The sequence below is a fragment of the Rhineura floridana genome, chromosome 13, assembly GCF_030035675.1.
Source record: "Rhineura floridana isolate rRhiFlo1 chromosome 13, rRhiFlo1.hap2, whole genome shotgun sequence".
Lineage (NCBI taxonomy): Eukaryota > Metazoa > Chordata > Lepidosauria > Squamata > Rhineuridae > Rhineura > Rhineura floridana.
In genome coordinates, this window is record NC_084492.1 from 9464110 (window position 1) to 9491972 (window position 27863).

Genomic DNA, 27863 nt, shown 5'->3' on the forward strand with positions numbered 1-27863 from the left:
TCTCAGTTGCTAACGCTCTCCACTTTCATGCTCCTAGAGATGTTTGTTGTTGTGAGAGAATGCATTAACAAAGATCTCCTTCTTAATCCAGGAGCAAAAAAGGGTGTATGTGGCTGTAACTATCATGAAGGGACTCTGCACTTCTGAATTTTCTACTAAACAACTGATAAATACCTATGTAACTTTGTGTCTGGAGACTTATTATTAAGAATCACTTTCCATAATTGTAAGGAGGTGTGTCCACATGCAAGCATCCCAGGCCCGTAAATGAGGGGAGAGAGCAGCATAGGGACATAAGCAGGTGTCTTATTCCAGGGGTTCCCAAACCTTTCTTCTACGTAGACCACTTGAAAATTGCTGAGGGTCTGAAAGTATCTGAAAATTTACTATGGGCATATGCAAGATAATTAACTCCCATTAGTAATAAGAGCAAGAATTTGAGCTGTGCGTATGATATTGTAATTTAAAGGTGTAATTTTAATTTTGCTAGTTTATGTCACTACTATTGCCATTACATTCAGTGATATATGGGAATTACGATTTACGAGTAACATTAGTACAAAAAACATTACTAAGGATTCTGTATGGTCTGATACGGGAGGAGGTCCATGGGGGTGACACCATGAGTTACCGCACCAGGTGACACCAACCCTAGTGACGCCACTGGCTCCAGCTCAGAATTCTGACCAAGACGCTGTTTGACTGCCTTTAGAGCATAAGGAGAACCTGCTGGATCAGGCGAGTGGCCCACCCATTTAGTCCAGTATCCCGTTCTCACGAGATGTCTATGGAAAGCCCCCAAGCTGGACTTGAGCACAAGAGCAGTCTCCCCTCCTCTGGTTTCCAGCAGCCCGTAGTCAGAAGCATGTTGCCTCTCATGGAAGGGGGAAAACGGGAGAGGGTCGGGTCCATGAGCATCAGCAGAGTGCATGCCCCTTTGCCACAGATTAATTCTATACTTGCTGGGATTAGAGAATATCTGGCTTTGAACTACCAGGGCTCTGGAGAAAGGGGGTGGACGTTTACCACCTGAAAGTAGGTGCAAGGGTAAGCCAGCCTTGTGAAACACACTGCTTCCTGCATTCTAGGGATCTCAGCTGACGACACTTGGCCCCGTCCTAGGTTCTCCGAAGCCGACTAAGAAAAGCATATAGGACTCATTCCACATGCTCACCCACTTCCTCGGGCCCATAGCCAGCCTAAAGGTTCAGGGGAGGACCACAAAAGGCAGAAAAAAATCTGGAATAAATTTAATTATTTGTAAAAAAAAAAAAAAATTAGGGGGGCTGGGCATTTAACCTCAGCAACGTCAGAACACGACCTTCTAGGAGTTTTTATTACACTTCTATGGTTGGTAACCTGCTGCTAGCCACCACCACCACCACCCCATGGGCCTGAGTCTCCCCATGATTTCACGTTTCTTGGGACAAGCTGTGAAGGGGGGGGCAATTTGACTTACCACCAGCTCCATTTACCTTTTACTCCACCACTTACTCCACAGCCCAAGTCACACCCTTGGAAAGGAAACCACGGGGCTGGCAAAAGGCATTTTGCCAACCTGAGCAACTGTGGAACACAAACTTCTAGGAGCTTTGAGCGCACCTCTGTGGTGACCTGCTGCACTAGGTGGGGCTGATGGGAATTGTAATATCTGGAGGCACCCAGATGGGGAAGGCTGAGTTTAGAGGACCAATTGTTAGACTGGGCAGCAGATACCTTTGTACATTCTCTGCCTCTCTGAAAGAGGGGGCTTGTGCTTGTGCCTGGTTTGGCTCTCTCTGCTGAAGTGAATGGGGGAAGCCAATCCTTGCAACGCTGTGAGCCCCACTGGAATACAAGCACTTTTGTGAGTTCAGTGTGTTTCATGCACATTATCTCAGGGCCAATTTACATGTGATGCTAAATGCTTCACTTTCAGTTGTCTAAATTTTTTTTTACAACTGTAAATAACAACTTTTGGAGGGTCTAATCAGGATTGGGTCTGTGGGGAGAGGGTTTTTAATTTTTTCATCTCATGCTGCAGTCCTGAAGATTCGCCTGCCCTTCCAAGCTGGCTTAGGAGCATAGGAAGTCAGGCTGTTGGGAAACTTTGGCCCTCCAGATGTTGCTGAATTCCAACTCCCATCAGCCCCAGCAAGCATAGCCGATGGCCAGGGGTGATGGGAATTGTAGTTCAGCAAGAACTGGAGGGCCATAGATTCCCCACACCTGGTCTACCTCAGTATGTCTACACTGACTGGCAGCAGCTCGCCAAAGTCTGAGGCAGAGGCCATTGCCATCCCTATCTGGAGACACCTGAGACCTTCTGCATCCCAAGCAAGTGCCCTACCATTGGGCTAAGGCCCTTCTCCCAATACAGAGGTTAACTACTTTTATTAGCATTAGAAGGGAAGAGTCAAAATGATGGAGGAAAAGGTTAACCCTATATGCTATGGTCCTGATCCAGATGGGGAGTCCCTGTAGCCGCTATTTACAGTTTTCAAAAGATTTATGCCACTTCAAGTGACGTGTTTCACTTTACGTGTTGTCTGGCCCTCAGTAATTCGCAAAGCAGCCCTGAAAGGTAGGGTAAGTAGAGCTCTGATACATGCTCTTAGTTTTGCCCAGGAAGCTGTTGCAGTCATGGGATACCACAAGTTAAAATGAAGCCCTTGTGTGCTCTTTTGGACAGGTTGGAACTTGGTTGCTGATGGGGACAGGCAGTGACGACAAATGATCATCTAGAGCAGTGATTCCTTTTTTCCCCACAGACCACTTGAAAAGCGCTGATAATCTCGGTGGTCTGCTTAATGATTTTTCTGCCTGTTGTAGCAATTTTAAAGTGCTGCCTAGATGCTGTAGGGTTTTTAATTATATTTTTATTGCTGCTTTTATTTCTTCTATATTGCGTTTTACTGTATTGCAATCTGAATGCTATGGAATGCTAATGGTAATAAACACAAGAAATAAAAGGTGTGATGAAATACAATTAAAAATCAATATAAATATTTCGTGCGGACATGCTGTGGACCACCTGAATGAAGGCCACAGGACATTGTTGGGCAACCCCTGATCTAGAGATCATCTGGAGTGCTATCAGTTGTCCTCTGTGTTACAGAGACCCAACTGGCCTCAATCTGGAGCCGGGCATTTTGCATTGCTGGTTTCATGCTGTGGAACACTTATAGCAGAGATTTGGCAGGTGTCCTTGCTTTGGACTTTCAGGCATCTCTCAGAGGCTTTTTTGTACCAACAGACCTATGCAGTTGTTTAGAATTTTCTTAAGTAACCGGTCGTTTTAATGGTTGTTTTGTGTTGCTTTGGTTTTAAAAATGTTTTCATATTGCTGTACATTGCCCTGATGAGAGTGTGTGTGTTATGTGCCTTCAAGTTGATTATGACAGATGCTCTTGGAGGTCACTGATTCATAGGGTCGCCATAAGTCGTAGTCGACTTGGAGGCACATAACAAGAACAACATGAATCAGCGACCTCCAGTAGCATCTGTCGTGAACCACCCTGTTCAAATCTTGTAAGTTCAGGTCTGTGGCTTCCTTTATGGAATCAATCCATCTCTTGTTTGGCCTTACTCCTTTTCTACTCCCTTCTGTTTTTCCCAGCATTAAGGTCTTTTCTAGTGAATTATGTCTTCTCATTATGTGTCCGAAGTATGTTAACCTCAATTTTATCATTTTAGCTTCTAGTGATAGTTCTGGTTTAATTTGTTCTAACACCCAATTATTTGTCTTTTTCGCGCTCCATATCCGCAAAGCTCTCCTCCAACACCCCCTTTCAACTGAGTTGATTTTTCTCTTATCCGCTTTTTTCACTGTCCAACTTTCACATCCATATATAAAGATCAGGAATACCATGGTCTGAATGATCTTGACTTTGGTGTTCAGTGATACATCTTTGCATTTGAGGACCTTTTCTAGTTCTCTCATAGCTGCCCTCCCCAGTCCTAGCCTTCTTCTGATTTCTTGACTATTGTCTCCACTTTGGTTAATGACTGTGCCACGGTATTGATAATCCTTGACAAGTTCAATGTCCTCATTACCAACTTTAAAGTTACATAAATCTTCTGTTGTCATTACTTTGGTCTTTTTGACATTCAGCTGTAGTCCTGCTTTTGTGCTTTCCTCTTTAACTTTCAACAGCATTCGTTTCAAATCATTACTGGTTTCTGCTAGTAGTATGGTATCATCTGTATATCTTAAATTATTGATATTTCTCCCTCCAATTTTCACACCTCCTTCATGTTGGTCCAATCCCGCTTTCCGTATGATATGTTCTGCGTACAGATTAAACAAATAAGGTGATAAAATACACCCCTGTCTCACACCCTTTCCTATGGGGAACCAATTGGTTTCTCCATATTCTGTCCTTACAGTAGCCTCTTGTCCAGAGTATAGGTTGCGCATCAGGACAATCAGATGCTGTGGCACCCCCATTTCTTTCTTTTAAGAGAATGGTATATAAATACTTTTATAAATATTAAAAATGAGTACTCAGCAACAGCAAAAACATCTCAACCTGTTCGAGAGGTCAGCAGCTTGGCATGTTTTTTGGAATGGGAATTTTGCATTTTCATGGAAAAACCACCCACCATTTCCAGCAAGGAAAACTTTGCCTTGTATAAGGGCTGAGAAAAGTTGAGGGGGCAGGTGGCTTTTTGAGTTCTGAATGGTGGCTGGTAGGGATGGAATGATCTGCCAGTTTTGGTTCTCTCCGTTTCTTATTTTCCCAGTCTTAAATTCAGTTTTCCACATTTCTGTAGCAATTCGTGATTTTTTTAAAAAAAATCCTCCTGAAAATTCTCCTACCTAATCACAGTTCTGTATGCAGTTTTAACATACACATTTTTGCAAGCCATTTCTTCTAATTTAAGGCATTTTTGTATGTTATTTTCATTCATACATACATTGTTATTCATATTTTCTCCTAAGATATGTATTTTTGTAAACATTCTTTGGTTGGAGAGGTGCATCGCAAAATTCAGATAAGTACGAACGTTGAAGAATGGCTGCATTTCAGTTGTTGTGTATTATTTTGGAAAGTGCAAATTTGATAAATTGAGCTTTAAATCAGATTTCTCCCCCATCCCTATTGGCTGAGTTGGTTTGCAGGGGAGCCGCTGGTGGGCACTCAAAATGCTGCTCCTTTGGGATTCATGACATCTCTCTGCATCCTTGCTTCTGCACCTCCAGGATACCTGCTCAAGCTCTATTTTTATTTTTTATAAAGGCACCCAAAGTCCCCAGTTCCTTCTAAGAAAAACATTCCCTTCAAGAGCTGCTGTGAATTTCCCACTTCTCATGGATGCAGAAGCATAAAACATTTATTCTTCCCACTTCACCACTGGCTTTATTTCCTCCCCACCCAAATTCTGCTTCTTTTGTCGAGAACAGCATACTTGCTGTGTCATTGATCAGGAAACCGTGGGCAGAGGCTGCAGAAATCACAGACACAGTTATATTGACCAGTAATGTTAACAAGCTAAACATTAACTTGGGCTGAGAGAAAGCTACTCCTGTAGTATTAAAAACTGTCCGGTATGTGTGTGTGTCAATGTAAATATGCAGTGGAAATTTCAGACTCCTCCATGAGTTTTTGGACACTTTAGTTCTGAGCCAGACGTATTCTATCCAACTACTATGCCATACACAATTCGTTTCATATGCAAAGTGGCTTAGTTTAGACATCTCATACACCCTTCCGACACCCCAGGAGTTATGCTGTCATTCTTGGGCCTGGTTCGGAAGCAGTATGCAGCGGCCAGACTGCTGACAGGGCACATGACTGGCAACATGTGCCACCATTGTTAAAACATCTGCACTGCCTGCCATGTACCACCACGTCAGGTTCAAGGTCCTAGTATTAATTTACAAACCCTTGAACAATTTAGGCCCAGAATGCCTTAGGGACCGTCTGAATCTTTATATCCCAGTTTGATCTCTGAGATCATTTGTAGAAGCGTTGCTGGCCATCCTTCAAGTTTGTGAGCCTCATTTGACATTGACACAAAACCAAGCCTTCAATGTCATCTAGGGATGGAGAAATTAAATTCAGTTTGCATTTAAGGCCAAACTGATTAAATTCACACTTTCTGAAACAATATGAGAACCGAAACATAGCCATCAGCCAAACAGTATTTACAGAAATGCATATATTAGGGTAATAAGTGCACAAAATGAATATATTGGTGAAAATTGAAGGAAAAAGAATCAGTTTATGTCGTTTTTGTATTGGCTATGTATTTGTGATATTTTACCTTAACAGTTGTTGCTGTATATGTTGATTACATCTACTTTTGATTAATCAGCTGTGATAGTGATACATTTCTTTTAAAATAATTTTCCACTAAATATCCACACCTTCACTATTGGCAGTCCCTAGTTTTTTTCTGGTTCCCAGTTCTTTTTCCTTCACTTTTCAGTTTGTTGGGACACATGTCTTGGTTTGTTTTGGTATATTGGTGAAAATAACATACAATAATGCATTCTGTTAGGATACATTGTTTGCAAACAATGTGTACATTAGTCAAACATAGAAAAATGTATTTATTAGGAGAAATTCACCTTAAAAGGCTGAAGATTAGCAAATTGTTGTAGAAATGTGGAGAACAGAATTTAACATTAGAAAAATGAGACAGGAGAGAACTAAAATTGACAGATCATTCCATTGCTAGTGTCATTGACCCAACAGAGATTCAGCAGGCACCTTCTATATTACCCTTTAAATGTTTACTGAAAATTTTTCTATGCTGCCAGGCTTATGCAGACAGTTAAGAGAAACATCTTCTGAAATAGCTAGCTGATGATCTGTGATTTTAAATTTTTATGTGTTTTTTATTGTGTATATATAATTGTTGTAACCCACTTTGATATATTTCTTTATAAATTTGTGTTATATTTCTATAAATAAATTCTGAAGATGGAATGGTACGACTAAGTTCAGCTTTCCATGCATCGGATTCAGGGCCGGCTCTACCATTAGACAGAGTGAGGCAGCCACCTTAGCAGGGAAGTGCCAGCGTGTCTTTCTAGGCACCACAAATATCTGGATGGATCAGTGACTAGGCATCACTGATAGGCAAGGTATGCTAGATTTGATGGTTCTACGGAAGCCCTCCAGACTTCTCTATCGGGCCCTCAAGGGCCACCTCACCTGCATTACACTGTAAGCTCCTCGAGTGCTTTTGCATGCTGGAATGTGTCATTGAACTATGACAATGCCCCTTGCTTGATTGCTTGGGGGGAGAGTGGTGTGTGTGCAGAAACCTCTGACTCTTGCACAGAGCTTGGAAGTAACTCGTTATTTTTAACGAGTTACTTGTAATTCGTTACAATTTTAAATAACGAGTGGGTAATTCCATTACATTTGGCAAGTAACGGAACGACTAGTAATTTCCCTACTTTTCAGCTGCAACTTTAACGTTTCCACGTTAGGTTGCACGTTACTTGGGGGCGGGAACAAGGGAAAGACAGCTCCTGGCTGTGATTGGTTAACACAAGACATGTGCCTCACACTGATTGGACCTCTGCGCAGACTCTCTCTTCCCTCGTGATCTGTGTTAGGATGCACGAGGGAAGAGGTGAATAGGCAGGGCCTGCTAGCGTCTGAGAGGACAAAATGGACGCCGGAGGAAAAAGCCAGGGCAAGGACAACGGAGGAGAAGGCAGCAGCAGAATGGCGAAGAGCTGTGGAGGTGAGTGACGATGATTTGTGTGTGTGTGTGTGTGCCCCCCGTGGCACCGTTCTGCCCCCCTGCCCCTCCGCGGCACTGTTCTGCCCCCCCACTGCCTCTCCTTGCCTCTGCTGCCCCCTCCATCAATCACAAGGCACTTCCGAAACTCCTACTTCTCTTCCTTCCCCCCCTTTTTGAACTCTCCCCCTTGTTCCCATGCCTACCTGTGTGCTGTATTTATCCAGTCAGAGCACTCCTGCCTTTTAAAATGCCGGCTAGCTTTTTATTGTATATTTATTTGAACTCCATCTTTCTTTTTATTTGTATTTTTGTCCTGTTTAATCACAAGACTGAATTGTATGTGGGACAAAAACTGTCTCAGTAATAATAATAATAATTAAAAAAATCATTAGGCGTATAATAAATGGCTTAAGGCTGATTTTTTTGTTCTTGGCAGAGATGAGTGAGAAGTAGGGTCCTTGCAGCTCCTCCTCTCAGTCCTCCAGCTCTCAAACTCATGTTCTGTGAGAAAGAGATTCCCAGTCCCAGAGAGAGAGAGACTGTTGACAATCTCTGCTAATATCTATACAAATGTACATAACATGCATCACCTGAACTCACATGATCTAGAGTTACCTTAGATCTTGCAAGATTTGCAAATGAGAAGCAATAGGGTTTTATATTAGTTCTGATTGTCTATTGGGCTATCATAGGTTATATGTTTTTTTCATTTTCTATGGCAAAAACTCCAACTTCAGTGGAATTTATGTGATGTGTTCTAATCATTTGAATTTGGCTAATGAATGCTTTATTCTTTCATCAGAACTTTAGCAGTAATACTAAAATATTAATAAAAAAGAAAAGGGAAAGAAAAAATACTTTACATACATCATTCAGCTGTATTGCTAATTATAGACATAGATATAAAAGATAAACGGCATTTTGTCAAAAGTATTTTTGTCTACATTTTATACCTCATCCTTGGTTTTCCAAGCTTGGCATGGAATGCTTCTCATACAGAATTAATTTGAAATGCTGCATATTTATTATCATAATCATCATATTCAAAATAAAAAATATATGTACCGCCTTCAAGTTGATTCCAACTTATGGTGACCCTATGAATAGTGTTTTCATGAGGCAGTGACTGGCCCAAGGTCACCCAGTGAGCTTCATGGCTATGTGGGGATTTGAACCCTAGTCTCATTTTGTTCTCACAACAACCCTGTGAGATAGTAGGTTAGACTGGCCCAGGCAGGGTTATTCAGTGAGCAAAAATGATGCAAATAGGATCTCTTTTAATTGTGCTATCAACCTGCTTACTTCCACTCTGACTGGGGGATCTTGCAGCATGGGGAAGAGATGGGGGCACATCACAGCTGAAGTTCACCCATATAGGAGCATTATCTCTTGTTTATTAAAGAGACGCCTGTTGCAGGTTTTGCTGCTGAGAGCAGCAGTCAGTTAGTGCAGCCACTTGCGTCACAGCTTGTTGATCCTGAGGAGGCAAAACTAGAAAGTGAGGTTCAGAAAGGAGGCCCTGTGCATGAGGAGGAGGAGGGCATGAAGCAGTGCCAGTTGCCCACAGCCACATCTGCAGAACAGCAAGTACCATGGTTTGGCTTTGAGAAAGCTTGTACATTTGTGAGCCAGAGTGGGAAAAATGTTGTTGTACGATGCAATTACTGCCTTCCAAGGATCAAAAATCTGAGATCAGCTGTTTCCTCCTCATCCAATGTGAAGAAACATTTTGAGGTAAGCCTTTGTCATGCTGGTCCTCAAAGAGTGTCCATTGTCTATTTATGTTTAAATTGTGAAGTTCCTCTCCCATTTTTTCTTGGATTCATGCTTTGTTCTTCTTCCTCAGAGGGCACACCCTGAGAAGCTGAGAGCAATTGAAGAAGCAATAAAGGCAAGGAGACGTGGCCTTCCTGAACCAATGCATGACACCCCTCCTCCCAAAATGCTGAAGCAGCAGCAGACAACCCTTGAGAGGTGGGGATCTGGCAGGGAGCCTGTCACCCAGAGCAATCTCGACAGGAGAATCATTGATTTCATTGTAGAGGAGACATTACCACTTCAGACTGTGGACAAACCATCATTCATTAATCTGGTTCGCATTGGACTCCCCAAAGATCTCACCATCATATGTGCCAAGACTCTGAGAGACAGAATTGAGAAGAGAGCATGCCACATGAGAGAAACTCTTGCAAACTGAATGGGTGCTGTGGCATATATAGCAACCACTGCAGATTGTTGGACCAATGGCAAGAAGAGTTACTTTGGGGTAACAGCCCACTGGATCAACCCAACTACCCTGAAACGTGAGGTCGGGGCCTTGGCTTGTAAGCGTCTGAAGGGGCGCCATACATACAATGTCCTTTCAAAAGCACTGCATGATGTACATGTGCAGTACAGGATCCACAACAAAGTTATGTGCACTACTACAGACAATGGCTCCAACTTTGTGAAAGCGTTCAGAGTTTTCATGGCCAAAGAACCAGTGGAAGCTGCAGGCACCAGTGACGATGATGGTGATAACCAGGAGGAGGAGGAGGCTGAGGTGGAGTTTGTGCCTATCTGTGAGATCCTGGACACAGGACCTGAGGCAGAGGAAGAAGCTGCAGACTCAGGAGAGGATTTTGTTTTACCACCACACCAGAGATGTGCTAGCCACACCCTCAACCTTGTGGCAACACAAGACATAGAGGCCATGCTTTCTGACTCCTCCAAAAGTAGTCTTCTTGGTCCTTTCAAGAAACAGTTTCGTTCCTTGATGGGAAAGTGCAGCAAGTTGTGGTCCAAGCAGAACCAGTCAGCACAGATTGCTGAGTATATCCATGCGCAATATGGTAAGTAAGTAAGTAAGTAAAATTTAATTTTTGTGTCGCCTATCTGGCCGAAGCCACTCTAGGCGACGTACACATTGAAATTGATAAAATACAATATAAATACAGAATAAAATACAATGCAGTCAACCATAACCATTTTAAATAGCAGCAGTATAGAACAATGTAGGGCAATCAATAAACAATTTAAAACAATCATAGAAAAATTAGCCCACCCCGGGGATCCCGAAGGCCTGTCCAAAGAGCCAGGCTTTTAAGGCTCGGCGAAATGTATCCAGGGAAGGGGCATGGCGGAGATCGAACGGGAGGGAGTTCCAGAGAGTGGTGGCCGCCACTGAGAATGCCCTCTCTCTAGTCCCCACCAACCTAGCTGTTTTCGTTGGTGGGACTGAGAGAAGGCCCTGTGTGGCTGATCTAGTCGGGCGGCTTAATTGGTGGTACTGGAGGTGCTCCTTCAAGTAAGCTGGGCCGAGACCGTATAGGGATTTAAAGGTTAACACCAACACCTTGAATTGGGCCCGGAAAACAACTGGAAGCCAATGTAGATGAAATAACACTGGCGTGATGTGATCACGGCGGCGGCTGTTTGTAAGCAAACGAGCTGCCGCATTCTGCACCAGTTGTAGTTTCCGGACTGTTTTCAAGGGTAACCCCACGTAGAGGGCATTGCAGTAGTCTAATGGAGAGGTGACCAGGGCATGTACTACCAGTGGGAGCTGATGAATTGGGAGGTAGGGTTGCAGCCTCCGTATGAGGTGTAGTTGATACCAAGCTGCCCGGCTCACTGCCGAAATCTGAGCCTCCATGGACAGCTTGGAATCAAGAACAACCCCGAGGCTGCGGACCTGATCTTTCAGGGGAAGTCTCACCCCATTAAGCTTCAGGTCAACAACACCCAACCTTCCCCTGTCACCCACAAGTAGCACCTCGGTTTTATCAGGATTGAGCTTCAGCCTGTTCCTTCCCATCCACCCACTCACGGATTCCAGGCACTTGGACAAGGTCTCCACAGCCAACTCCGGTGAGGATTTAAAAGAGAGATAGAGCTGCGTGTCATCAGCATATTGGTGACACCGCAGCCCAAAACTCCTGATGATGGCTCCCAGCGGTTTTACATAGATGTTAAATAGCATGGGAGAGAGGATAGAACCCTGTGGCACTCCACAAGTGAGGGGCCAAGGGTCTGAAACCTCATCCCCCAATGCTACCTGTTGGTGCCTGTCAGAGAGAAAGGAACGGAACCACTGTAAAACAGTGCCTCCTATTCCCAATCCCTCCAGACGATCCAACAGGATACCGTGGTCGACGGTATCAAAAGCCGCTGAGAGATCCAGGAGGACAAGAAAGGTGAATTCTCCCCTGTCTAATGCCCTCCTCATATCATCCACCAGAGCGACCAAGGCTGTTTCAGTACCATGTCCAGTCCTGAAACCCGATTGGTATGGATCCAAATAATCCGTTTCATCCAAGTGTGCTGATAACTGGCTAGCCACCACTCGCTCAATGATCTTGCCCAAAAATGGCAAGTTCGAAATGGGGTGAAAGTTGTTCAAGACTTGGGGATCCAAGGAGGACTTTTTTAAGATGGTTTTTATAATTGCCTCCTTGAGGGCCGGTGGCGTTACACCCTCCTTCAAGGATGCATTTACCACTGCTCTGATCCCTTCGCCCAATTTCTCCTTGCAGTTCATAAGGAACCATGATGGGCAAGGATCAATCAGGCAGGTGGTAGGCTTCACCGTTGAAAGTACCTTGTCCACATCCTCAGAAGGAAGAGGCCGAAACCGATCCCACTGAACCGGATTGCAGCTGGTCAACTCTGGATCCTCTACTGCATCCACAGTGTATGGAATCAAGTTCTTCAGGTGTTTGACTTTATCGGCAAAGTGCCTTGCCAATTTGTCACAGGAAGCCTTAGAATGCTCCAAGGGTTCCTGAGGAACTGGACCGACCAGGCTTCGGACCACTTGGAACAGCTTCCTGGGACAGCACTCTGCAGATGCAATAGAGGCAGCAAAGAAATCTTTCTTTGTTGCCTTTATTGCCACCTGGTAGGCAGCTATTGCTGCTCTAACCAGTGTCCGATCATCTTCAGAACGGGATTTTCGCCACCGGCGCTCTAGTCGTCTCACCTCCTGCCTCAGACTACGCAACCGGGGTGTATACCACGGAGCCGTCTGAGTCCTGTTCAGGGGGAGAGGACGTTTCGGAGCCACCCGGTCTAATGCCCTGGTGATTCCCTCATTCCACTCCATCACCAGGGTTTCGACCGGGCAACCTTCAGCAGGTTCCAAATCCCCCAGCGCAGTCAGGAATCCATCCGGATCCATCAGGCGCCTGGGGCGGACCATTCTAATAGGTCCTTTACCCCTGCGGAGGGAGTGTGGCATCGAGATGTCAAAATTCACCAGATAGTGATCTGACCATGACACGGGGGTAAAAGAAATAGCCCCCAACTTCAGAACACTTCCTACCGCTCCCAGGACAAATACAAGGTCGAGAGCATGACCAGCTACATGGGTGGGCTCAGTATTATTAAGGTGCAGTTCCCAGGAAGCCATGGTTTCCAGGAAATCCCGAGGGGCTCCACTGAGGGTGGTCTCAGCATGCACGTTGAAATCCCCCAGTACTAAAAGCTCTGGGGTCAACGCTCGTACATCCGAGACCACCTCGAGCACCTCGGACAGGGAGTCTGCCGTGCAGCGGGGCGGGCGGTACACGAGCAAGATCCCCAAACTGCCCTTCGGGCCCAACCTCCAGTACATGCAATCAACACACCCTTGGTCCTTGGGAGCGGAGGCCTGGTGAACATCAAGGACTCCCGATAGATGACTGCCACTCCCCCTCCCCGCCTTCCTACCCTCGGTTGCTGCGCATAATGGAAACCTGGCGGACACGTGGCCTCAAGAATGGGAGCTGAGGCCTCGTCCAGCCAGGTCTCTGTAATACACACCAGGTCTGCGCACTCATCCAGTATCATATCATGGATGACAGATGTTTTTTGTGTCACAGACCTGGCATTGCACAGCAGCAGTTGAAGGTCGGTAGGAGTCCTGCTTTCCCGAGTTGACTTCTGGTTTTGGGCAGACCCGAAACAGGGAATGGGTATTACGCATCTATCCCCTGTTCCTCTAAATTGATGCGGTCTGCCCCAAGCATCAGTCCAGCGCCTGCCACCCAATCTTGGTATAACTTGGCCCCCATCCTTCTCTGTTCCATCCCCCCTTGGTTTACACATGCCCCTATCCCTGCTGCCTAATGGACAGGCCTGTCCTAAAACAATAATAAAAGCAAAGACTCACCCCATACACCCCGGAGACTGCCAGCCACTCCTTTAAGACCACAGTAAAGATAAAAATAATTTAAGTCATACACTGTCCACGCTCATACATTCCAATGTACATTGTAAATTATAAATTAAATCATAAACTATCCACACTCATACATTCAACCATACATTTACTACTACACTATCACACAATCAATCTAACACACAACAACAACAATCAAATTAATGGCTGTAAAGTGAAAGTGGAGTAGTAGAGATGGTATCAAATGGTGTTAGATGGCACGACGTGATAACAAGACTAACAACGCCAGTGTAGATAAACTTATAAACAGTAAAATAAACTATATACACACACGCTCTCTCATACACATCAAACCCATTTACATATACCAACCAATGGCCAAGCATACACATATACATTCAACAAGCACAAATCCACATAAACATCAAACAACCCACATCAAACAGTTTTTTCAGGGCAGTCGACGTTAGCGTAATAATAGCACTCTTTCCGTTTCCCTTGTGTACAGCCACAAGGGGGCAGGCAGGCAATGCCCTGAACTCTTCCTTCTCATTCTTACTCAGCTCTCCTGTACCAAGGTAGAAGACGGCCACACCCAACTCCAACACAAATCCACATAGACAACAAACAACCACATCAAACATTCCTTTCAGGGCAATCAGCGTTGGTGTATTGATAGCACTCTTTCCCTTTCCCCTGTGTACAAGCCACAGGGGCAGGCAGGCAGTGTCCTAATCTCTCACTTCACGTTCTTACTTGGCTCTCCTACACCACTCTCTTGCCGCCGCTGGACGCTCATTGCCACCCCCGGGAGCTCCTCCGCGGCGCTCTCACCACCGCCAGGCGCTCCTCTCCGGGGCTGTTACCTCCGTCAGGCCGCTCCTCAGCGCTCTCTCGCCGCCTCCTCTGCCGCCAAACACTCCTCCACGAAGCACACACCGCCGCTGGGGGCTCCTCTACGGCACTCTCACCGCCGTAGGGCTGCTCCCCAGCGCTCTCTCGCTGTCGCCTCTGCCACCACCGGGTGCTACTCCACGGTGCTCTACCCGCCATCGGGCGTTCCCTGACGATGCTCTCACCGCCGTCAGGCAGTCCCTCTGCGGCGCCCTCTCGTTGCCTCCGTCTCCGCCGTCTCCGCCACCAGGACGCTTCTCGCCTCTCACCCCCACCGGGCGCCGCCACAACACACCCTCGACAGCGTTCCTGTGTTACCTCGTAATGCCCCAAGGTAGGGAAGGCATCAATTTGTAGCTGGTGGTAAGAACTACCCAACTCCATGCACACAGGATGTAAAAAGCGATGGAATGGATGATAATAAATGTTAAACTGGTAAATAAAATAGGTGATAAAAGAGCCTGGCTTACGGAGCTCTGACTACAGCGTCCTCCCAAGCCGCCATCTTACTTGTGTAATATGAGCTCATGGAGGGAGTTCCCCTCGTGTATCTGAAGGTACCGAATAAGACCAGGTGGAATTCCACCTTTGATGCGTTGAGGCAACTACATGAGCTCCTGTCAACTGTGCCACTAAAAATGCATGCCATAATGGACCGCTGCTCCTTGTCCAGGATCACAGCTGCTGAGACTGAAGTGGTACAGGAATACACAGAGATTATGGAGCCACTAGCCCAGTCCCTAGATATCCTGCAACGGGAGAACGGCATGTTCATGGGGTATTTGCTACCAACGCTCTGCAATCTGGACCGCAAGTTAGAAGGACTGGAAAACAAACCTGAGAGGTACACATACTGTTTTCAGCTGCTGAGAGGTGTGCGCGAAGCCCTAAGAAAGCAGTTTGCAGCTATCTGGGAGGACAAGAGGCTTCTTCTGGCAGCCTGCCTACACCCTCGCTTCAAACTAGATTGGCTGGAATCGTGTCAGGCCACCACCCATACCAACAAGTAAGAACATTAGGGAAGCCCTTTGGGTGGATTACTCCAAGGGAAATGTTGTCTCAAGGGAGGCATCAGAGGGCTTAAGGTGGTAGGCAGGGGCTGGGCCTTTTCTTCCTGGGGCTCCTCATCACAACCTTGGGTTGCTGCAGGTAATCCTTAAGGGTCTGCTGTGCTGCCCCATGAGTGTGGTGACTTGGTCACCTTCCTACCTTCCATGTCATCATCCACAGGCTCAGGCTGGACCCTGAACCAGGGGACATGACAAGCATCAGGAAATGAAGAGCAGATGATGGTTTCCTAACATATATGTGTTAACATATCCTCTCTCTTTCTTAGATACACAATGGAAGCCTTGTTGAAAGCTGAAATAAAGATGGGTGTACTTAATGAGGACAGTGATCAGTTTTCAGATAAAGACCAGGAAGGAGATGACTTAGAAGATGACTTCTTTAACTTTCTGCCCCAGGGCAAGAAGTCAGCAGTGGACACTGCTGAGGAGGAACTGGTGAGGTACCTGAGGTCTCCCAGCAGGGAAGTGTCATCACTCCATGGCTTTCCACGTGTGCTGCGGTGTTTTTTGCAGCACAACACAGGCATGCCTTCAAGCGCCGCAGTAGAACGCCTGTCCAGTACTGGTGGCAACGTAATGACTGTAAAAAGACATTCCTTGTCTGACATGTTCTTTGAGCATCTTGTTCTTTTGAGACATAACAGAAACATTATAAAAGCATTTCAAGTGTAAAATTTGATTTCAAGAGTTGGGGTATCTTCATTGCTTGGGGGGATGTGAGATTCTGTTATGCCATTATGTTAATCTTATGGATAAAATTTTTTATTCTACTACCCCCTGTGTGTGTGTGTTTATTTTTAATATTGTTTTAGGCTTCTTAGATGTGCAGCAGCCAAGGCCAGCACCTTGTAGGAGTTTTTTTAAAAAAGTATCTGAAATGTAATTGTAGTGATTACTTTTGAGAAAAAGTAAAGTAATCAGTTACTTTCAGAGCAATTGTAATTGTAACGGTAATTACTACTTTTTGGGGCCAAGTAATTGTAACTGTAATTTATTACTTTTTAAAAGTAATCTTCCAAGCTCTGCTCTTGCATGGCTGGAATGGAGCCTTCAATACAAAGATGAGAGTCACCTCTGTTGCTCTGCCCACTTTGTTCTCTGGCTCTGCCCACTGCTGGCATGTAGCCCCCCAAGTGGCTTCTCATGAGGGAATGTGGCCCCCGGGATTTCCCTCTTCTATAGTTTCTACCGCTGGGCATGATTCAGTAGGGCCACAGTTCCTAAACTGTGGTCCCGGAACCAGCAGTGGTCAGTGAGCTTCATTCAGGTGGTCTGTGGTATGTCCACATTAAATATGCATATTTGTTTTACATGTATGTTTATTGCGTCTTTCATTTGGTAGATTGTATTGCAATTTGAATTGTGTTGCCAAGCAATAAAGTACAATATAAGGAATAAGAGAAGCCATCAAAATGCAATCACAAATCATACAGCATCTATCACAGTGCATTGCAATCTCTGCAACAGGCAAGGGTCCACTGAGACCTTCAGCAATTTTCAGGTGGTCCATTGGAGCAGGGGAAGTTTGGGAAGCACTCTATTAAGGGATACAGTTTTGTCCTGGGAAGAAAGGGTGAATGGTTTGGGAACCACCGTAGTAGGGCATTTGTCTGTGTGCAGTTATCTTAGTTACCAGGGGTTGCTAACCTTTTTGGACCAGAGGGCACATTTCAAATTTTGAGAGAGTGCTGGGGGCACCATTCACAAAATGGCTGCCATGGAGCCATGGCATAACACAAAATTAGAGAGTAGCCATGGTGAAGCTTTTCCCATCATTGTATTTCCATACTAGAAAAGGTATGACCTGTTGAATTTCTGCATGCCATATAGCACACTTGTGGCTGTATAATGACAACTGTCGTAATTATTTACATCACAAAATACAGGGTTGTCTTAGAGGTACATTATATGTTGTTTGCCCCAGGAATCAAAATAACTAGTTCCAGCCCTGGTCCAGAGGGGCGTTTAGACAGGCTGGGAGGGCAACATTTGGCCACTACCCCTAGAGATGTGAAGACCCAGAAAAAAACAACCCAGAAATATTCAGGGAATTTTTCAATTTTGGGGGGGAAAACAAGCACCTTCGGGGGGGAAATGAAAAGCAAAGCAAAGCAAAACACTTCCCCCCGATTTTTTCTGGGCCTTCACATCTCTGCATAGACATAAGGTTCCCCAATCCTGTTATGGATTTTTAAAAATGTTTAAAAGGCATTTATCAGAGCCCTACAACACCCCACTTAAAAGTTCCTTCCAGCCTGGTAAATTTTTGGTGCCTCTCTTTGTGGAATGTTCTTCCTGCCCCAACATGGCTACCTGGTTTTGATGCTACTTCAGTGGTTCCCCTTCCCAAAACTGCTTCCCCATGCACAAGTTACATTGGACTTGCTAGGAGCAGAAGATGACCCATCTTGCCACATCTTTTGACACAGAGCACAGCACACCTGCTGAATGAAACCTCCTTTTTTATGTGACAAGGAGCGCCAGAAAAAGTAGGTCAGGGCATGCAGAAAACAGTTAAGATTTCCTTTTGCTTAAGCCTGTTTTTTAAAAAAACTTGTACTAAATGCAGGAAGTGACTTCATTGTTTTGGAAAGCAAACAGTAGTTACGAGGCCTTCCTGCTGCAGACAGCTTTGGTGTGAAGGTTAAGAGAGTGACGGATCTCTTTGAATCCTGCAGGAGACAAGAGACGAGGGCTTGAATAGGCAAAAAAGGAGGATTCAGCAATCCCTGGTAGGTACGATACAAAATGCTCTTTCCTGGGTTTGAATCTGCTTAGTGGAGGAACAGAGCTTCCATCAATTCCCGAGGAGGCTAAAAATAACATGGGCATTCATACACAGTTTATGTAGCTGTGGATTAGCTGGCTTTTCCATTCTGCCAAACACAGCCACCCAGTGATAGGAACAGAGGAAGCTGCCTTATGCGGAGTCAGACCCCATCGAGCTCAATTGCCCACCCCGAGGCTACCACAAGGGGTCTTTCTAAGCCCTACCTAGAGATGCTGCCTGAGAGCCCTTGCATGCAAAACAAGCACTCCACCACTGAGGGACAGACCATTTGCTACAGACCTTCCCCTGATCTGAAAGGTGTCCACCGTTTATTTCTTTTGCTGCATCACTCAAGTGGTTGGAGTGTATTATTGGATTGCACAATACTACTGTTTCTGTGACTGTAACTTGTTTTAAATGGGTTTCAATGTTGAATTTTAAATTGTTGTAACCTGTCCTGGGACCTTATGGTGAAGGGCAGGCAAGAAATCTAAATAATAATAATAATAATAATAATAATAATAATAAACTTCACTGGCACCCTGACAGCTTGGGTTGCTTGTGCAACCATGACTAGGGATGTCAGACAATTCTGACAGAAGTGGAAATTGCTGATGTTTGCTTATTCATCCCATGCGCAGAACGGAAACCAATCCAGTGAATACAATCAATATTCGCTGTTGTCGCTTTCAGTCTTCCAACAAGACATAATGGATTAATTTTTCCCCATTTGCATTGTATTTTCCTTGCACTGAAATGTGTAATCACTAATTACATAAAATTTCACCATAATGCCTTTTGTTCGAAGCTGAACTGCAGTGGAATAGAAACGCTGCTACATGGGGCAAATGTGGGTTGTAATGGAAACCAATGCCTTCTTACATTCCCTGACCTTGACATAGTGTTTTGTGACACTCAAAAGCTTGTTAGTTTTGAATCTCCTCCTTCTCTCCTCTTGTCAGTCTCAGATAGTCAGTACTAGCAATGGGGGAGAAATTCATTTCGGTTCACGTTTGAAGGTGAATCTGTCAGTGGCAGAGCATCTGCTTTGCGTGCAGAAGGTCCCAAGTTGAATCCCTGGATCTCCAGGTAGGGCTGGGAGACTCCTGCTTGAAACTCTGGAGAGCTGCTGCCAGTCAGTGTAGACAATACTGAGTTAGATGGACTAATAGTCTGACTCAGTATAAGGCAGCCTACTATGTTCCTATCAAATTTTGAAACAATGTGGGATCCAAAATGCAACCATCCTTTGAAATTCACACTTACCTGAATTTTGCAATGCAATTCTCCTACCTATGTTTAAAATTCATATATTAGGGGAAAGCGTGCCTATAAATGAATATATTAATGAAGATAACATACAAAATTTGGGGAAACTGCTTGCAGAAATGTGTATATTAGTCAAACTGCATACAAAAAAGTGTTAGGAGAAATTTGCCCCCAAATACGGATGAATTTTCATGAGGATTTGCAAATACCTGCAAAAATGTGGAGAACTGAAAAATCAGAAATGGAGAGAACTGACACGGGCGCACCCTTCGTTTCCTGGTCAGGATGCATGGAGAATGTGAGGACGCTTTTTCAAGCAATGCATCCCCCTGTTCCTAATCAGCAAAATGACACCGTGTGGGTAAGGCGAGATCTTTCTTTGGATCAGATCCAGCTGGCAAAATAGTCTGCAAGAACCCAGGTATTATTATCTTGGATAACATGCTTCTGCTGAGAAGGGTCTTGATCCGAGCCAGTCAGTGTTTGCTGGTGCTCAGATGCTCTTGACTGGCACAGTCAGAGCCAGCTTGATAAAGACACTGCTAAGAGCAAGCATTCTAATCATGCAACAAAAAAGCCGATTTTCCGGTTAGACTCTCCCCCTACCCACAGGCTGCATTACTAGCAGTCGTGCTGTCAGGGCAGGAAGTTGTTAAGAGGCAATGAGCTACAGCCCTTTGGGGAAAAGGGAAAGCAAGCCTTTCAAATAGAGTTTTACTGACACCACCCTTTGTATTGGCGTAAGTTGGCAGGTCACATGGCTGAGCTGAAAGAGGGGTGAGATCGGTATAATTCTCTCCTAGTCCTGCCCCTGACACATTCCTTTTTTGGCACTTGCATCGATGTAAATTCTGCCAGCTGAGCCAGCCGTAATTCCAGCTTAGGCGGATAGAGGGGAGTTGTGCTGACATAGCCCCGGCTGAGCAAGGACAGCCCAAGCCCCGCCTATTCCACACTCACTCTTCCCAGCAGATCTTAGGTTTGGATTGGGCAGTGTTTTTCAGGGCATGATGCCTGGTGATTTTACCATGTGTGGACCCTTTTCACAAGACAAATTGACCTTGTGGCTACTGAGAGAGAATTTGTCATTTTCCCATCACGTGCGCACCATCTTTTACAATGTTACCTGGGGCTTGGGCTCGTTATTTCGTCAACTGATGCTTTTTCCCATCTTGGGTGCAATTGTTTTCCAGTGAAGAAAGCTCCACGCTCCCAAGTTTGCCACAAGCTGCCTCAAGAGGATGCCAACGCTAGCCACAAACGTTTGGAACTATATCCCTGAAGAAATCCTTGCCAACATATTTTACTACTTGTCCCTCAAGGACAGGCACGCGGTGTTCCATGTGTGCAGGCACTGGGCCGCAGCAATTTCTACCAGTTCCGTCTGGAGTTTTACAGAGGTCAGGTAAGAAGAGAGCAATTGTAAGAGGGATGCCGATGCAGCATCCCTGAGAGATAGCCAGCCAGCCAGCCCTGCCTGAGTTCCTCCAGTAAGGGAGAACCCACCACCTCCCGAAGTAGCCTGTTCCACTCTCAAACAGCTTTTACTGTTAGGAAATTTCTCCTGTTGTTTCTGCCGAAATTTGCTTCCTTGCAATTCACCTTTGTTGTTTCTAGTCCTGCCTCTAGAGTGGGGAAGGGGGGGGGAGGAACCTTTTTGGCCTAGCAGGCTTGATGATGATGATGATGATGGTTTTAATTACCTGACCTTTACCCTGAGGTGCCAGGGCGGGTTTCAACGATTTAAAATACATTCTTAAAAACAATTTAAAAACAAGTTAATCACAAAAATAGGGTAGGGTCCTTGTTTTTGCCAAAATCGCTTCCCTGCAATTCACTTCTGTTGGTCCTGCCTTTAGAGCTGAGGCGGGGAACCTTTGGGGCACAGCGGACCGGAACTTTATCACCCCCAACCTGGCAGGCCACCTTTGACAGGTGGGTGGGACCACCCACCTGTCAATCACCAGATGTCAATATGACATCAGATGATTGACAAATGGGTGGCCCTGCCCACATGTCAAATCACCTGATGTCATATTTGTCAAAGATCCATCCCCCCCGGGGTTCCTTACCCTCAGTACCCCAAGGGGGTTCTTTGCTTCTGAGAACAGTCCCCACCCCACTGGGTTCCCACTTCTCAGGCACACTCCTCCCTTTCCACGGAAGTAATTACCCCTGGTATTCACTGCCACCACCCTTCTTTCTGAATTCTTCCCCTGAGTGAAGGGGCCTCAGAGAAATATGTGATTTTAGAGGGATTTACCCTCCCTAATCAACCCGTAGCATTCAGCCTTCCAGCACTAGATTTAGAATCCTTAGTTCCAAGCCAATACACACCTTTTATACAAAGATTGTTTATTTAAGAGTAGATATGTTGGTATATACAAGAGGAGAAATAGCAGTTTGATTCCTTAAAGCTAATCACCCGCAGGCGGGCTACACACGGTCATTGGCATAACAAAAGGAGAGATGTTCAATACAGACACGAACAAAAGAAAGACTTATCCTAACTAGGATCCTATACTTACATTCAGGTAACTATTCCTTCGTGGAGCAGCCGGGTTCCCAACGTCAGCGAGTCGAGGTAGATGGAACAAGAGGGAACTCCCTTTTGAAAGAACCTTCTTCATATTTATGGGTTTCTTTTCCTCAACAAGGAGGGGGGACCGTAAATAGCCATATCCCGCCCCTGCTGGGGATTCCTTCCTTTGAAGTCTTTGAAGATTGAGAGAGCTAGACAGAATCATCCAGGTGTCCTGATCTACAATATCCCCTCTTCCTGACTTTTAATCCCAGGAAGCTGATAAGGGGCAACACCTAAGAATCAGTTGCATTTCCTTGCAAGGTTGTATATTGCCTGTCTGACACTGAGCTTCGGATCTTCCCCAGTAGGGAATCTTAAGGAAGCCACAGGCTCCCAGAATTCTCTCTGGTTGCCTGACTTCAGCTTGACCAAAGTTAGCTATTCTTGACAATATTGACATCAGGTGATTTAGGTGGGCCGTCTTACCCATATGTCAAAGTTGGCCCGTGGGGCGAGGGGAGGTACTCCCCAATCCAAGCAGGATTGATCTTCCATCCACATCAGTGCAGTCCTCCCTCATGCAGGGTTTAGGCACAACAGCCAGTTCTCAGCAAAGAGCTGGGGCCATATTTTATTTATTATTCCATTTCTATCCCACCTTTCCTCCAAAGAGTATAAGGTGGCATACATGGTTCTCTTTCCTTCTTCAACAACAACCCTGTGAGGTAGGTTAGGCTGAGAGACAGTGACTGGCCCAAAGACACCCAGCAAGCTTCATGGCGGAGTGGAGATTTGAACCCTGGTCTCCGAGGTCCTAGTCTGACACTCTAACCACTACACCACGTTGCCTCTCACATGAGGCCTTATATAGGCTAACAAAGTCTATACTGCAGCTGCCCCTCTCCTTGAGAAACAGGCTGTGCTGATTTAAAGGGCCCTTGTCCAATTCTATAGGCCAGAGGGGGGTACCTTTGGCCCTCCAGATGTTGCTGAACTACAACTAGCTAGAATTCCGCCCAATTCAGATTTGGTACCAAATGTTCAGTTATTCTCAATTGCTGAGGATCAGATTTTAATGTAGCAAATTTCCGCAGCTATTTTTGACAACGGACTTAAAAAAAGCCCCGCCTCTAAAACATAGATTTTAAGAATGATCATTTATCGATATTTCCTTTTAAAATATCAGTATTTGCTTCAACATAGCAATACTTTTAAAGGAAATACTGATATTTCCTTCAAAAAACAGTATATACTTTCTAAATATCAATATTAATATTTTTCCAAGCGGAAACAAAAATCATTATCGGTAAAATCAGCGGCTACTGGATACAGAACAAGTTTGAATCAATGCCAGCCTGCTAGGTCAATGGAATGCTTTTGAACCGGCAGCGGCCAACAGATCCGATCCCTAGCCCCAGCAAGCATAGCCAATGGCCAGGGCTGACGGGAGTCGTCGTGCAACATCTGCAGGGCCAAAGGCTTGAGGTGTCGATTTCTATGCTGTGGAAGAGACTGGGGACTTGCCCTCAGAGTGTGAGACAGGCGGAACAGCTGCATCCTAGGTTGGGAGGGCCCAGTGGGAGGTCCAGAGGATCTCCCACCCAGCTGAGCGGAGCCACCTATACTGTATAACCTCCTCATCCGTATCTACCTCAGGGTAGTTTGAGGGGTTGTGACAATCTACAGCATAGTGAGGAAACTCAGGCCCGAGGGCTGACTGTGGCCCTGCAGGCCTCTCTCTCTGGCCCTTGGAGCTCTCCCCAGACCACACCCCTCACTGGCCCTACTTCAGACCCAAAGTGGTTTTGCCTGATCATGCCTCTTGCTTGCCTGGATGGAGGGGGGGTGAGTGTGTGAAGAAACTAGCCTACTGTAGAAAACGTAAGATTGACATTTGCTGCTGCGCCCACTTTTGCCTCTGGCTTCACGTACCACTGGCATGTGGCCCACGGAAGGTTGCCCAGAAGGCCATGTGGCCCTCGGAGTGAAAAATGTTCCCTACCCCTGATCTAGAGGAATGGGGATTGCACAAGGGGTGTGGCTCATTTTTGAATAAATGAATAGAAATAATAGCAACAAAGGTGCTCCACAACACACCCTAAAGCAAGGGTGGCCAAATGTTTTTGCCCCGATCCATTCTCCAGCGGCCACGTGTCAGTGGTGAGTACAGCCACCCCACACGCTCGCTCGCTCGCTCACTCTCTCTCTCACACACACATAGGACATACCCTCAGGCATAAAGCTCTCCTCCGTTAAACTGGGCAAATCATCCCCTCCACACTCGTCAAATTGTCAGTCTGATGACGTGGGATGGAGCGATTTCAATCCCCATGGTCACTGGGTTAGGTGGAGAGATTTAAACACTGCAGTGCTGTGCTTACATTAATTTTCTTCTTCCACCAAAATTGGTGAGGTCTGTGGGGCCCACAAAATTTCCTTGAGGGACCTAATTTAGCCTTTGGGGGGGATTGTTTAATCACCTCTGTCATAAAGTGTTAAGCTTTCATTTGCTGTAGCTCCAGCGATGTGATGTTCCCCCACCCCACACCCAATACTCTTTCAGTTGCGACACGGAGGATGAAGATGAGGAAGGCACTTTGCAGAGTTTGCACCAGTTTCTGTGTCACATCAAGCATCTGAGAATTGTATTTGATCAGTCCAAGGAGGCGGTTCGCAGGAACGTCACCCAAATTTTGGACATGCTGGCTGAGCAGAACCACAAGTTGCGGGCCCTGTGCATTGCGTGCAAAGGGGAAAACCCGTACTTCTATTCTGGCCAAGATATCCTGCAGAGCATCCGGAGAATCTGTCAGAGCGAGACCAAGGTCGATCTTCAGTGTATTGATTTCCGGCAAATGCCTTTCACTCTGGACGACGGGATCGTTCAACTGATTGCGTCCAGCAGTCCGAATCTGCGCACCTTATTTATCAACAACCGCACCCTGGTTTGCAATGTCAAGCCAGAGACCATCAGTGAGGTTCTGAGGGCTTGCCCTAAATTATCTACCTTGGGGGTCTATTATGCTAGCCTGTCTGAGGACGTTTTTCAGGAACTAGTAAAGCCAAACAGAGGACCTTTCAAATGCCTGGACATTTTCTGTGAGCGCCTGGACAAGTACATCCCTGTTATCCCTGAAGAGCTTTGGACTGTGGTGAGTGACAGGTACCCACAGCTCCAGGTAGACCTGGAGTTTGACCACACCGTCCCTGCGTGGAAGATACCTCGGATTCTAAAGCCAAATATCCCCATGACCACTTTGCAACTTAACACTTTTACGTACATGGTGAACCAGATTAGATTTGTCACCAGCAACTACAGCAGGTCTCTGGAGAGGCTGGTCCTCCACACCACGGCATCAGATGACCTCAACACCTCTCTAATAGATCTGGCAAAAATGTGTGTGAGTTTGAAAGAGGTCCACTGTTACTGTGTGGTCAGCCATGCAGTGGTAGAAGCCTTTCTTTTACATTGCACAGGTTTGAAAAAATACACTCTCAAGACCACCAAAGAGCGTAGCCCTTGGCAGCCTACAATAATCCAGTGATCTGCCATTTTACCCAAGGGCACATTCACACCTGTCCATTCAAATAGTAGGAGTTTACTCCAGTGGTAGCTTCCATGGTATTTGCTGCCGTACTGTCTGGACCCCTAAAACTGCAATCCTAATCCTGTTTATTTAGGAGTAAGCCCCACTGAGTTCAATAGAGCTTCCTCCTGAGTAGACAAGGTTAGGATTGTGCTATAACTCTGTTTACTCCCGCTTTACTGCTGAACTTATCATTGGAGTAAGCAACTGCTATTTCGGAACACAGATGCAAATACATGCTAAAGTTGGGGGTGAAATCAAGCGGGTCAATGCACAACCCAAATAGAATTAAGCACGCTCACAGCACAATCTTAACCTTGCCTACCGAGACCTAAGTGCGACTGAATTCGATAGGGCTTCCTCTAGGAAAGTGGGGTTAGAACTGCAGTCTTATGCCACATCCACACCTTACATTTAAAGCACGATTATACCACTTTAACAGTCATGGCTTCCTCCAAAGAATCCTGGAAAATGAGAGTGCTGATAGTTGTTAGGAGACCCCTATTCCCTTCTCAGAGCTAAATTCCCAGAGTGCCTTGGGAGGAAGGACTGATTATTAAACCACTCTGGGAATTGTAGCTCTTTAAGGGGAAGAGGGGTCTCTGCACCCTTCACAAATTACAGTTCCACGGATGCTTTCAGGGGAGCCATGACTATTAAAGTAGTGTCATAATACTTTAAATGCAAGGTGTGGATGGGACCTTACTCTCATTATTTAACTGTGTGAATAAGTTACTGTCTTTGTCCTGGAAACGGGTCATCAACAAAAATAGAGCTAGATATATTTTTTCAGTCTCTTGTAAAATCATAGCACTTAATAAATTGGTGACATTTTCATGATAATTCACAATAAAAAGTTGTATATAACGGTTTCACACCCTCTTGAACTCTCTCTTCAAAGTTCTTTTCAACTTTCCCTTACAGTACTTGTTGACTATCGGTCTCGTGCCGGTATTTAGCCTTAGATGGAGTTTACCACCCGCTTTGGGCTGCATTCCCAAGCAACCCGACTTCGAGAAGACCCGGTCCCGGCACGCCGGGGGCCACCTCTTAACGGAATAAAAAGTTGTATATAAAATACAGCCGTTGATAGCTCTGTGTAATATTATTCATATGGAGATTTTTGTCAGAAACATAATCATGGCAGAAACTGGATCCCTTCCTTGGAGTCCAAATACTGTTCCTGGGGGTGCTGTCAGAGAAGAGCTTTGGAGTTGGGGGTTTCACTTAGTAGAATGAGCCCCCCCAATTGCAGCAGAGCTGGCTTGCCACTTTTTAAAGTGAGGTAATATATAGTTACCATCTGAAGAAGGCGGCTCCCATAAGACCATGGGAAATCCAGGGTTCTGTCTAATCAACTTTTACTTGCCATAGACTAGGGATGGAGGAAAAATTAGTTTCAGTTTGCATTTAAAGGTAAATCTATCAAATCCTTACTTTCCAAAACAACATGAGAACTGAAACACAGCCATCCTTCAAAATTTGCACTTAACCAAAGTTTGCAATGCAGTTCGCCAACCAACCAATGTTCACAAAAATGCGTATTCTAAGGGAAAGTGTGGATAACAATTAATATATTTGTGGATCTAGCACACAGAAATGCATTATATTAGGAGAAACTGCTTGCAAAAATGTGTACATTAGTCAAAACTGCAGACAAGAATGCACTTGTTAGGAGAAATTCGCACTAAAATGCTGGAGAAGTTTCGTGAGGATTATTTATTTTTAAAAATCGCAAATTGCTGCAGAAATGTGGAGAACTGAATTTCACAGTGGAAGTATGAGAAACGGAGAGAGCCAAAGTTGACAGATCTTTCCATCCCTAGCATAGACCCACTGACATTAATGTCCTAAATCAGTCATGCCCATAATTTCAGTGGGTCTGCTTCGAATCTGACTGACATTCGATGCAGCCCCCAGAGTC

At 45.4% G+C, this 27863-nt stretch overlaps 2 protein-coding genes across 6 annotated transcripts in view; both read left to right on the forward strand.

The window, feature by feature from the left end:
* The window catches only part of LOC133369248 (F-box/LRR-repeat protein 8-like), a 29543-nt gene extending 2739 nt beyond the window's left edge, over window positions 1-26804 (forward strand). The window contains exons 2-5 of one of the 5 annotated variants that reach the window (XM_061594322.1): window positions 18468-18525; window positions 20113-20249; window positions 21022-21233; window positions 24916-26804. In XM_061594322.1, the coding sequence (XP_061450306.1) occupies window positions 21070-21233; window positions 24916-25897 (1146 nt within the window). In that variant the 5' untranslated portion in view covers window positions 18468-18525; window positions 20113-20249; window positions 21022-21069 and the 3' untranslated portion in view covers window positions 25898-26804. The remainder of the gene's footprint in view (window positions 1-18467; window positions 18526-20112; window positions 20250-21021; window positions 21234-24915) is intronic. The other 4 variants (XM_061594320.1, XM_061594323.1, XM_061594321.1 and 1 more) reach the window with 4 other exon arrangements.
* Window positions 12916-16494, forward strand: LOC133369139 (uncharacterized). Its single transcript, XM_061594061.1, has 2 exons — window positions 12916-15725; window positions 16056-16494. Exons 1-2 carry the CDS (start codon window positions 15247-15249, stop codon window positions 16459-16461), a joined length of 885 nt encoding a protein of 294 aa, XP_061450045.1. The 5' UTR covers window positions 12916-15246; the 3' UTR covers window positions 16462-16494.
* Window positions 26805-27863: the final 1059 nt, after the last annotated feature.

Bases quoted from the DNA above. Each gene is read 5' to 3' on its own strand.
- LOC133369139 (XM_061594061.1), top strand. From the start codon at position 15,247: ATGGAGGGAGTTCCCCTCGTGTATCTGAAGGTACCGAATAAGACCAGG. The intron at 15,726-16,055 runs GTAAGAACATTA...TCTCTTTCTTAG, and splicing joins GCCACCACCCATACCAACAA to ATACACAATGGAAGCCTTGT.